At 49.1% G+C, this 12,562-nt stretch overlaps 1 protein-coding gene across 1 annotated transcript; it reads right to left on the bottom strand.

Annotated features, from left to right (window-relative positions):
* Nucleotides 1-1,281: 1,281 nt before the first annotated feature.
* Nucleotides 1,282-12,328, bottom strand: SCNN1G (sodium channel epithelial 1 subunit gamma). The gene is made up of 13 exons (XM_082490621.1): nucleotides 12,225-12,328; nucleotides 11,754-12,084; nucleotides 10,530-10,824; nucleotides 9,899-10,092; nucleotides 8,753-8,856; nucleotides 8,131-8,294; nucleotides 5,027-5,125; nucleotides 3,709-3,826; nucleotides 3,137-3,215; nucleotides 2,992-3,049; nucleotides 2,572-2,633; nucleotides 2,295-2,370; nucleotides 1,282-1,849 (listed from the first exon to the last, which is right to left on the bottom strand). The coding sequence occupies exons 1-13, from the start codon at nucleotides 12,253-12,255 to the stop codon at nucleotides 1,460-1,462; spliced, it is 2,001 nt and encodes a 666-aa protein (XP_082346747.1). The 5' UTR covers nucleotides 12,256-12,328; the 3' UTR covers nucleotides 1,282-1,459.
* Between the last annotated feature and the right edge of the window lie 234 nt (nucleotides 12,329-12,562).

The following is a 12,562-nucleotide window of genomic DNA, read 5'->3' as shown; positions in this document are numbered from 1 at the left end:
GTTTTATTGCACATTAAAGAACCTTTCTGGATTCTCACTGTCCTATATAAAATAAGCTTATATAAAGAAAGGAAAAGAGAGACTTTCTTACACTTAGACACACACACACTCTCTCAGTCACCCTGGCTCTACAAAAACCCTAAGCAGCCAACCCGGTGTAGGCTATGTTCATCCTCAACATCTGTACGGTGTGCTCTAGGCAGCTAAGAATCGACTATGGTAGGAAAAAGTCAGGTGCAGGACTGGGAGCAAGGGCAAGGGTGCTGTCACTGCAGCTGGGTGCCCTGGAGGTCTCTCCACAAGCACTCCGCAGCCGTGCGGGCACGGGCAGCAGCCTCCGTGGTGTGGGGAGGGTCTGGCGCGGTGGAAGTTGCTCGGCTCCGTGCACCGGAGGCAAAACGCAGGTGTTGACGCAGCACGGTGGAATGGAGGGGGCGTAAACAAGGTGGATGACCTATCGGTGGGGCAGATGTATCCTCCGGCCACCTCCCTTCAGGGCTGTGTGCGGAGCCCAGGGCAGCTCCAGCCTCCTGTGGCTCTGTCCCCTCCCCGGACACCGCCAGGTCTGGGGCAGGCAGCTGGGGCAGGGAACTGGGCAGCTACAGGAGGGAAGCCCTTGCCCAGGGTTGGGCAGGAAAAGAGCAGCCAGCTCCTATTGAGGCTTCTGGGAAGTCATGTGTGGCCAAGGCCACAGGCTGCTTAATGAGCTCCTCTGAGGTTACACTTAATGGATGGCTTGAGCGATGTAAAATGAAACAAGCTTGCAGAGTATGCAGTTCATTATTGCAATCCGAATTAGATTTCATGCCCTTTTCAGATGACTCTTCTGGGATGACTTCAGTTCTCCTACTCAAGCTGTGTAATAACTTGCTCTACAAGCACATCTATGGCTATCATAACTCAGAATAAAAGAGCTCCACAAGCCACCTTTGGAATCAAAATTAAACTTGAGGGCTTTCCTTTTACCCATTGTGTGCCCTTCCCAAATCTGTGTCATTTCCCTTCCTACAAACGTCATGCTGCATTCCTGAAAGCCCTGGGTTTTTCCCATAAGTCAAGCCACACAGCAGAGAGCAATTAGCACTAATACTCGATGTGGCATCAGTCTTCGGCTGCGGAGTAATTCCTGCCCACTTACGATGGGGTGTGTGCAGGTGGCTGCTAATGTATGCCTCTGTCTGGCAAGACATCCCAGCTCAGTGCCACATCCTGCTCCAGCCATCTCCTGCAATGATTAACTTGAGAATTGATGCTGCTTGAAGTTCCTAATGTCTCTGAGCCTTTGGCTTTTGTGTCTGAGCTTTGCTCAGAGAAGCTTTGACTGCAAGTTCAATCCCTGAATAAGGGTCTGACTCAACAGCCCTTCAGTGCTGGTTTGGATGCGTGCCTTTCACCCCTGGACACGTGGGTCCAGCACCCACCTCCTATTTTGGCACCTGGATGGGTGGGTAAATAAGCGTCAGTGTTGCCCAACCTCTAGTGTATCGGGCAGCTGCTCTGTGAACGCAGTCTCTAGCCGCAAAGTGCTGTAATTGGGGGGGGGAGTCCTGGGCAAGGGGTTGTCCTGCGGCAGCGGCAGGCGGAGGGCAGTGTTGAAGGTGGGCAGGTCCTCATCGATGCAGATGGGGTTATCGTGGCCATGCCTCTCCAGATCGCTGGCCTGCGGTGGCTTCCCCGACCGGTCCCTTTTTCGGTCGTTCCACCATTTCTTTGCCTTTTGCCATTGGCGCCGCATTACGATGGAAAGCGAATCAATGAAGAAGACCTCGACGATCTCAATGACGCAAACGACTGAGCAGCTCATCCAAAGGCCCAGCTGGCCTCCGAAGTTGGAAAGAAGAATGACGAGCTGGAAGAGAAGACAGCACAAGGTTATCGGCTTCTGCAGGTGCTGGATGCGTGTCCATGGCACCGTTACAGCGTGCAGGGAGTCTGCACCAAGCTGGGGCACCCAGGGTTTGCTGTGAGCGCTACCAAATGCAGTGGGCCCTTCCTCTGCTGCCTGCGTTATCCTCTCCTCCCCTGCTTCAGCAGGAGCTCAGCGCTGTGTGGACTGCAGGCAGCCCGCAGGCTACCCGGGTGCAGGGCTCGGGGCCGGACAGTTTGGAAAGCGGCCCCAGATAAAAGGGCTGCAAAGACAGGACTGGGCACCCTGGGGTGCACCATCTGTGGACAGGTTCATGCTCCTGCCTGGACTGGACCACTGCCCTGGCCAGAGGAAAACTTCCAGCCTGTCTGGGAGGAAGAGCTTGCAGCTTCCTGGGGCTGAGTGGGGAACTCCTGCGCTCACTTACCGTATTGGCAGGATTCTCCGAAATGAATCTCTCATTCAGGTCTTTGTAAAACACCATGAGGTTTGCGAGGTCTGTCCTGACAGGAGAAACAGAAGGCAGGCTGAGGGTTTAGTAAAACAATAACATGAAACATACTGAAAAACTATGCAAATAACCAGTTGGACCAGTAGGGCTGGGCCGCTCTAAGGGAGCTTTTTCCCCAATTGCCATCATTAGGGCTGCTGAGATTATATCTAAGCTTGAGGTGCAAGCTAGAAACACATACGTGGAAACTTACTTGTTCAGCTTCTTGTTGATTTTTTGCCCTTTGTCCCAAGAGAGAACTCGGAGCATCCAGTCCTGGAAAAAATACAGAAAATACTGCTATAGCTCTGTGTGCTTGTGTAGAAATCCGCTGGAAAGGAAGCTCAGGCTGCATGCCTCCTTGGACCAGCTTGGGTGCCAGAACTGAATGCATGTGATGGGCCAGCTGTCCTCGAGGGGATGTCCCAGCCCACAAGCCAAATTTTCGTTTAATGGTGAACTCCTGGAGTGGAAGCCCTGACCTGGACACTACAGACGGAGCCTCTGGGAGGACCATCATTGAAGTGCTAACTAATACCTCAGGGGCCCCCTGCTTCTGTGCTGAACCTCTGGGTTTATTTAATGCCTTGTTGTGCTGTGCTGCAGTCCGGGCTAAGCGCAATTAGGAACTGACCTCTGACACGGTGGATGGCCACTGGGCGATGCTGGTGGTGAGCGCCCACTCCTTGAAGCTGGAGAGAGAGAGGCAGGCTGTCAATTGTGAGCTCCAACTCCCACGCACATGCAGCATTTTACCTCCAGTTGTGGGCAGAACTTACCTGCAGGCGTCTTTGCAGATTTGCTGGCAGCCCAGCTGCTCCTTCACAAACTTTTCGTGCAGTCTGTAGTAGCAGTACACTGCAAGAAGGGAGCAGGACATGTGTATGAGAAGCCAGAAAGAAAAGCAAAGATCTTTTGCTACCTGTGCTGGAGTGGGGCATCTGTGGTGTAGGTGGCCTTTGTGACCATCACCTACACGGTGGGGATAGAAAGATTTGCCCTATAAATATTGCAAAATACTCTGAGAAGTGGTTGTCACTTGCTACAGGCATGAACAATTGCCTCACGCGGTCAAGTCCTCCACTTGACGCTTCTGTGGTGTGCACAAATGACAAGCAATTAGGACAACTGTCAGAAACAAGTCAATCTAAACAAGAGAGGCAGTTTCAGGCTCCACATTATGGGGCCTTAAGTAGGCTAAGGCAGATTCGCCTCTTCCCAGCGCGCTGTGTGGCTGGGCTGGTGCTAGATGCAGGAGGGGCTGTGCCGACCGGGGACGGTGGTGTGGAGCGATGTGGCTGGCAGCGGGCGGTTGAGGCACGTGCAATGCAGGAGGTATTTGAACACTTACTCCAGTTGGGGTTTTTCTTGTAGTTGCAGTACTCTGCCCCAGCAGGTAAGGGCTGTGCGTACTGGGCACAGCCACATGAGTCCACCATGGCCTTCTGAAAGCAGGAGTGCAAGCAAATCTGGGGGAGACAAACCAAGAGCTGGTATCTAAGAAGCACAGGCTGCTGCGCTTCTGCAGTGCCAAGGTCCAGGCTCGCATGCTCTGTTTATGATAATAGCAATAAGACAGGAACCCCATTTCCCTCAGCCTTCAGGTTCTGTTGCTAGTGAATACAAATACAGGCAGAAAGTGCAGTGGAGGGTTTAGGCTCCAGCACAAAAAATATCAATATAATCCTCCCTGAGGGGGGCGTTGTGTGAATGCCCTCACTTCCCCTATAGCCATCAAAAGCTTCAGTGTTGCTCTTTCTACAGCTAAGGAGAAGGTTTTCAGTCCGCCATGGCATGTGGTCCATGAATCAACAACTAGGTGTGGGAAGTGACTCACTGCTGAAAATGCTCACAGCTTCGACCAAATTGTGTTTGTGCATATTTGGAGACCTGGAGTTGTAAGGATTAATAGGGCAGTAGAGTCAGTGTTTTGTGCTAAAACACTTGATCAGACAGAACAAGAAGGAACTGAACTTTTCTTTTTGAAATTCCAGTTCTCAAGCCTTTTGGTCCTAATCCCAGCCCTTGTGAGTCCCGAGTTTCGGTGAAGTACTGTTATTAAGAACCTGTCATAATGTCTGCGTGATCCTATCTGGCAATACATCACAGCAGGTTTCAGGTATAATACCCCATAAAACAAAAATCCAGCCTAAGCACAGGCTTTGCAGTAGGCAGCAGCTAATATAATTACAATTCTTCAAGTGGAGAGTGCCAGAACAACTGACACTCTCCAAGAGGACCCAATTACAGAAACCATGCAAAATTAGTGGAAACTTACTCTGTAAACAAACATCCTGCTATCTGGATACTGATTAGATGGTATCTGTTATTCTTGGAGTCCTAAAGGTCACAATTTCTGGCTTCAAGGGTTACTAAGCTGCAACACTTACTTGGCCAATATTTTCCAGTCTCACATTGCTTGAAAATTGCCTAATGAGCTAATGTTCTCTCTTTATCTAACAGGGTGCCTAAGGGAACTTCAAACATGAACCACTTAGGAATAAAACTTTGATTTTAAAAAGTGCTACGGTATTTTACATCAGTGGTTAAAAGCAGTGACCCTATGCCTGGACTGTTCACAATCTCAGATCCTGAACTACAGAATATTGTAAAGGTTTTTATGAAGGTAGTTTTCAAGCAACTAACAAAACCAAATGTAACAGATTTACCTGGAGTGAGTAGCTCTTGTTATAGAGATTTTCTACTGGTATGTCAGCACCAGTTTCCGTACAGTCACTGTAGGGTTTGCTCAGCTTGCGAGATCGAGTCTGAGAACCAGAAAAGAACAAATCTCATTTTTGTGGAGTTCACAGAGAAACCGAAGTATCTGGTGGCAGTTCATCAAGATTCTGAAATGGTAAGTGATGGGGCAGGTTTGAACAGCATGTTTACCTTTTGCCATCTCAAGTGATTTGTCAATCACTTGTCAAAACAAGGCGGGGGGAGGTTGTTTGTAACGTCCATTTCCCAAAACGCTGCTCTGGCTGAATTATCTGCTGTCTTCCTTGAAAACCTCTGCAGGAACGCAGAGATGGTATAATCTCAACAGCGAGGACTTTTCAAAGCAGAGTAATTTGTCTGTATGTTTTCTCAAACTGCAAAGTCCTAGAGGCTATGTATCATTTATCCTGGATGTGTGTTTGTGTTTTGAGGGAAGGGGGGTTGTTGGTTGGGTTGGTTTTATTTTTGTTTGTTTATTTCTTTGTTTTCTGTGAAGACCCACACCCTCCTGAGCTGTTGCTGCACTGGCTGCTCCTGTTCTGTGCGTAAAACAGCACTTCAGGCTCCACTAGTGCTCAACAGCACCTCTTTAAAATCACTCTAAATCAAATGTTTGTATCTCCTTCAGGACTTTTCCCAGGTACTTTGACCATTCCTCTCCGATGAATGCTAACACCTTTTCCTATTCTGCAATCTCTGCCTGGAGAAAAGAGCTCTGAAATGCCAAGTGCAGTGCCTGCAAGGTCTGCTGAAATTAGGGCTGGGAGCCCTCAGATTCACCAGACCTAATTCTGGCTACATCATCAGCTTCCTGCAGACTGCCTTACCCCGCTCAGCCCTAAACCCTTACTATCTTTCTGCAGTAATTATCCACTTTATAACAAAGAAAGTGGCCTGAAACCACAAGAAATGCCATCCATTTATGTATCCATTCACCTATCTTTCTCTACAGAGTTTAAAATTAGGGGCTGATCCTACAAAGGCTCAATTTAGTAGGAACCTGAAAAATGCTTGTTTACCTTTAAGACACTGACTACAGATCTACAGGTTACTGAGGTCAAACCTGATAGCGAGCATTACCATTTGTGTCTGCAGCAATGGAAGGCTACACGGGCACGTATAGTGCAATTTAGCTCTTTTTAGAAAGATGCTCAAATCTCTCTTTGGAAGGAACACAGAAATATGTGATTTCGATATCAGAGATTGATTACTTCTGAAAACCGAATGAAACCAGCTTTTAATTAACTTCTGCAGACAATCTAATGCCAGGACACCTGCCTCAGTCTGCTGCTGTATCTTCTCGCAGATGATAGATCCTTTCTATAGATTTTTTTTTTTTGTCGTGGCTTATATTCCTACAAAACATTACTTGTTCATTCAGGTACTGAAATAATTTCCAAACTAAATATTTAACTAAAGCACTGAAACTCCTACCAAGCAATGCCTTGTTTGCATTCCAAACATCTTGGAATATTTTTGGAGGGGGGGGAGGGGGGGAAGAGTCCTAGTACACAGCAGAAATACATAAGCGATAACCTAGACACTGACATTTGCATTTGGAAAAGGGCGACTGCCACGCTCAAGCCTGTAGTAAGTGACATTGTGTGAGTGGTACATGTCCACTGTGTATTCATCCTTCATGTATTTGGATGTGAGTACAAGGACTGATCCAGTACCTCGGTGGTGCAGTCCTGTCCTGATAATCATGACTCCTCCTCAGCAGGATCTCTGGAGTCTTCCATTACTGGCAGTACAGTGATCACCAGCTTTTGTTTTGAGTCCAGAAATTGTGTCCAGCTTCTATTTTGACCGCTACATTAGGATGCAATCAGATCACTTCCTCATGCTAAATCTTTTAAACGTAGCTACTGAGATACATTCAATCTTGGTTTTTATACTATATGCAACAGTCTAAATCTACTGTGCCAGGAAAGTATTACATAAAATATTGAGACTGTGCTTGCAGTGACTTTCTCCTGTACGGTGTAACAGTTATAAAGGAAACAGTCTTGTGAGACTTTGCCTCCTTTACACCGTTCTGGTTCCGATAACTTCTATTCACTTTTTGTTTGTTAGGCAGCATTTATTCCCACTGGTTAGACCAAGCAGTCGCTGCCACAGTTTTTCAGACAGCTGAAAGATAGTTAACTATTTGCACATTTTAAAACCGTCAGCCCTGTTTTTAATGTCTTTTCTAATGCATGGACTATCTAGATGTGGCACACCCAGCCAGGACAGATAAGCAGGCTGGCTGATGCATTTGACCCAACCATCAGTGAAGAAAAGGCAGAACTAAAATGCTCACTTAACAGCCCATCCAGATGAAAGGGGAAAGTCTGGCTGGCCAGATGGCACTGCTTTCACTTCTTTACCCCAGAAAGAAGCCCCTTGGGTCAAATGCCTTGTCTGCACTACACTAATCGGGGAAATCTGCAGCTGCAGCCCTCCCTGCCCCTGCTGACAGCAACGGCAAGATACATCACTAAGCTGACAAAGGCAGACTCACTGCCCACAAGGTCTTCTTTACAGCTGGGATAGCCAGAAACCCAGCAAAACGACTTACACCCACCAAACAGTTCAATGGGTTGCACTGCAGTCACCTCTACAGACCTGACCCTAACGTGGGTTACCCACTGCTCAGGCTCGTTCTCTTCCGCCCCTGGAACCTGCGTGGGATGCAAACCTGCCTGCTTATTGCTAAAGTGAAACAAGGCACTTGACAACACATTTCTGTGGTTTGGATTTTGCTGTGAAAACAAAACTAAAAAAACCCCTGGAAAGCCAAGACACTGGAGAAAAGGGAGAACAAACAAAATCCAAGTAGCTGTTTGGTTTATAAAGACCTGATTTTCCAACAGCTGCCGTGCAAAATAAAACTTTGTTCAGAAAACTGCTATCACAGGATTTTCCTTGGAACACTTCAGCCGCTCAAGTGTGAGGTGTTAGATGTCCTCCAGCTACTGGCTACCTTCAAACATCGTATGGGTTCATATTTACATCTGTTTGGAGGAAATGGCACCGTGCACCTGGAAACAAGATTGCTGTCACTCACAAAGTGCATCCCTATGGAGGTGGCCGCTGCAGTCTCAATTTCTGTGCCGATGTCTTCAATGAAGGGATATTCGTTTTGGTCATGGACAATGATCTTGGCTCCTGTTGATGTCACCAGGAAGGGGTTGTAGTCTGCTTCATCTATATACAGAACAACCTGCAACCCTGAAGAGCAAAGACAAGGCAGGAGCAGAGTTACACCAGAAGCCAGAGCCATTTTTTCCTGGTCAGGAAGGGCAGCACAGTTTACTTAATGTTATCTGGCCTTAAGTAGAACTGTAACAACCAAGCAAAGCCTTTGCAGTGCTAGACTGAGACATTCGCAGCAAGCAATGTCCCTCCACAGCCCCAAGTACAGCAAACAAATAATGTCTCTGTAGAACGTGGCTGAAACTTACTTTAAAAAGTTATATAACTGGGAAGCAGTAATTTCAGATGGAAAACATTAGTGATGCAACGATATTATCTTTGTATTCTCTGGCAATGGTTTGCACTAGTTCAAACAAGCACTTCCCCAATCAGCTTGCACATCTAGAGCCAACACATCAATCACTCTCCAGTAGGATCCAGTTCGCTGAACCGCTTGTTATCTAATAGTTCCTCTGCAAACTGGGTTTCCTTACCGTACTCGCTGCCTCCGGTGGAGGTGCTCAGGATCGTCCCGTTTTCTCCACTGTTGAAGGTATAGCAATTGCCATGTAGGGGATGATGGAAACGAGTGAAGTGCCTGAAAGAAATAAAATATTGTTACATTGCCCTCTGCAGTTTTAACTGACTGTGGGAGAAAATGAGCAGATTTAGGCTTTTTGTTTTGGCAGAGACATAGCAAGACTGGATGTTTCTTTTTTTTTTTTTTTTTTTTTTGGCAAGCAATTTAGCTAAGAAGCGAAGTTATTGAACAAAATTGGTCCTGTTTTACCTCAAACCAGGACATGCTGGAAAGCATGGGTCTTTTTCTTAGTATCTTGAAACTACGTGGAAATATGATCGGGTTTAATAGCATCAGGAAATGAAAAGTTCAGGAGGTTTTCATGTGGGAATGGGGGCTGAGGGGGTGGGGAAGCAGATTTACAGAACTAGCAGGAAGGTGGCAGTGGAGGGGACAGAGTCTTCTTTCATTCGACAGCCAAGCGTCTAAAGGAACACGAATCTTCATTTTTCAGAAAAGATGTCATAGCCGCTGTCATGCAGGGGAGGCTGAGGACACACCCTTGCGATTCAAGCACATTCATGTCTTCCCTGTGAACATCTCCTCCCAGTCAAGCAAATGTCTTCATTCCAAGAAAAGACGCTACGCATTTGCAGGATTACAGGCACAAGCAAAATGCCTTCAGTTACGATTCAGCTATACCTGCTAAACTCAGTTACAGTGCAGCTCGCTTTGTGCACAGCAGTGGGGGAACTGCTAAACCTGTGTACAAGGGCAATCTTATCCCCGCAGCTGCACAGGGGAACTCTGCCGTTATCCCCAGCATGAAGGGATGATTCCCCTGCTTCCGGGACATACAAGAACTGCACTGCCACAATCATAAGCCGGTAGATTTGATTCTGCCAAAAAACATGGGTTTATCTGAAGTGTGGACAGGAGAACACTAAGACAAAATAAATTAAAGAGCGTAATTCAAGTTCATGAAGATGCAAATGTTTGCTTTCAGTTAAAAATGGAAAAGGTTCCTGCTGGAATTCAGCAAATACCAGATATTCAATTCCTATGTATTATGTACTTGGAAATAAGCTGTTAAGCTGGCAGGTATTTTCTGTGCACTGACCTTTTGTCACAAGATAGGCCATCAAAGAAACATGTCAGTAGAAGGTCATCAGCAGAATAACTCAATTTCTCTTTAGTCTCCAGGGGAATTTGTGCCATGATGTTCATGTAATGCAGCTTGTACCATTCTTGGATAGCATTAACACCAGAACTGAATGTATAAAGTGCACACTCACTGCTGTTGTTTGCATCGCACTGATAATTACAAAGGGGAAAAAGCGTTTCAGATGAAATGAAATTATGTATTCTACAAGGTATGTGTGATCCCGTTTCTCTTCCACAGCAATAACCATGTATGAAGTTATAGTGGCAGCAAGGGGACAAAGGGGCATCAAAGACCTTTCATTCAGGGCTAAGTGATATGATCAAATGTTTCAGGCCCAAAGGAAAGGTCACGGAAGGCACCAAGTCTATATGAGTAGACTTCAGGAAGGCACTTCTCTTCCAGAGAGCTGGAGATGAATCTGCAGGCAGCCACGGAGGCACGGCAGAATGGGCAAAAGAGCAGAGGGAGTATTATTCACTATAAAGCCACCTAAGCAAGCAATACAACTGGCCAGAGGGATACCAACCCAAAACACCCCTTTGTTGCCCCACAAGGAACTTGCTGGTCAAGGAAGAGTGACACTCACCAGCTGAAAGCCGATGATATCATTTGAATCCCCAGAGTTCACTATGGACGAATCCTTGTGAAAGACACTGCCCTCTATTTTCCTCTTCTGGCCACTGCGAAGGTCAGTTGCTGTCTTAGAGAAGTCCTCAAACTTCAGCAGAGGGATCTGTTTGAAGAAGTCACTCCCGGTGCTGTTGCCCTCATCCACAGACCGGCGCACCTTGGACTTGCCCTCTGAAAACCCATAGAAAGTCTCCAAAGCTTTTTTTGTCTCTTTGTCCAATTCAGATAAATAGTCTTTCATGGAACTGTACCTGCATTGAAGACAAAGTAACAGAAAGTGACATCCCATCTCACCTCACCATCTAGCTGCAGCGTTTTGCCTGCTGCACTGTGAATCTCGTCACTCAGGACAGAATTCTTTGTCGCGGACTCACATCGATCTCTCTTACTACCACATCAATTCACATCGGAGTGGGCAGACGCAGCTATACCCTCAGAGAGACCTCAGAGCAAGGACCATTGGAAGCAAAGCAGACTGAACAACAAAGAAAGCCCTCACAGACTCCCAAGCTCCTTGAAGGTTGTGTTAGCAAGCCCAAGGAGGCAGAGCATGTGGAAATACAACTTCTGCACGTGTGCCAAGAGACATGGGAGAGCTGGATCGTCTGCAGGGACCGGGGTGGGCAGCTGGCAGTAAAACAGACATTAATGTAAAATGTAATTTGGCAGGAGAAAAAGTAGTGATGATTGATAATGTCAAAGCACCCCATAAAGGCAGAAAGGGACAACAGAGGAGTGACAGATTTCTCTCTTTTTTCCATTCTTCGGGAGGCAGTGTTGTTTATAATCCTGGAACTTTAGTCCTGGGAAAAAGGGAATTTGAAGAGAGCCACGGAGCCAACCAGGGACTGTCTGGAGCAGAAAACTAAATCCCAGGGACTGTCTGGAGCAGAAAACTAAATCGACTTGAGTCTAGCTCAGCAGGCAGCAAGCAGAGGATGTGAATATAATCCACATGTGTCTGAAGAGCATCAGCACAGAGGTGGATACGTTACTCAAAGTGCTGCAGAGGGAAAGACTGCTGCTGAGCAGCGCTGCGGTGCAGCGGGACAAGCCGGGGAAAGGGTTCGGTGCCGGGCTGGTGAGGGGGACGATGGACTCGCCAGGAGTCCCCGGCGGCTGGGGACCACCCTGTCCTCCCTGCCAGCGCCCGCCGGCCGCCCGGCACCCCGAGCCTTACTTGTAGGGGTTGATGTTGCAGATGGTGACGGCGGGGAAGGGCAGCTTCTGGAACTGGACGGTGACGGAGACCGAGGCGCTGTAGTAGTTCATGAGGAGCTCGGCGCACTGCCAGAGGATGAGTCCGACGGCGCTCAGGGTCAGCAGGATCCAGATGAACCTGCGCAGGCGGCCCCGGGACACCACGATGCGGCGGCAGCCGTGGGTGTTGGTGTTCAGGCAGTACCACCGCATCAGCTCGCTCAGCGTCGGCGCCTGCGGGCCCTTCACCGGCAGCGTCCTCTTGATGCGGGCCGTGATCTTCTTCCCGGGGGCCATGGCGCCGGCGGCACCTGCGGAGGGACAGAGCGGCCGCCTGAGTGCGGCGAGGACAGCGCCGGTGCCCGGTGCCCGGCGCCCTCCCACCGCTCACCCTCACCGGGGCCCCGCTACCGAACTGGCATCTCCCCCCACCCGCCGCCTCTCGCCTCACCTCGGCCGCCCTCTGGGTCCGGCGCGGCCATCCTGCGCTCCCGGCCCCGGCGCCGCTGCCGATGGCGGGGCGAGCGGCCTCCCCGGCACCTACCCCCGCCGCCCGCCCCGCCCCGGCCCGGCCCGGCCCGGCCCGGCCCTGCCCGCCCCGCCCCGCCGCCCGCCCGTTTCCCCGCTCAGCGGCCGCGCAGCGCCGCCCCACGGCTGACAGGAGCGGCGGGACGGGGCTGCCACCGGCGGGTTCGCCGTGGGTGGCATGGCGCGGTGCCAGCCCGCTCCCACGCGCCGCTTGCTCCCCTCTCCCCTCCCTCTTTCTCCCCCGCGGGGACCGGGAGGGGA

Source organism: Vanellus vanellus (assembly GCF_965231255.1).
Source record: "Vanellus vanellus genome assembly, chromosome: 14".
In the NCBI taxonomy this organism is placed as follows: domain Eukaryota; kingdom Metazoa; phylum Chordata; class Aves; order Charadriiformes; family Charadriidae; genus Vanellus; species Vanellus vanellus.
This window is presented reverse-complemented; position numbering and strand designations above follow the sequence as displayed.

Excerpts from the sequence above, each read along its gene's own strand:
- SCNN1G (XM_082490621.1), bottom strand. The coding sequence starts at position 12,255 with ATGGCCGCGCCGGACCCAGAGGGCGGCCGAG. Across the intron at positions 2,634-2,991 it reads GGCCATCCACCGTGTCAGAG|GACTGGATGCTCCGAGTTCT; the intron begins GTCAGTTCCTAA and ends TATTTTTTCCAG. Across the intron at positions 2,371-2,571 it reads ATCAACAAGAAGCTGAACAA|GACAGACCTCGCAAACCTCA; the intron begins GTAAGTTTCCAC and ends TTCTCCTGTCAG.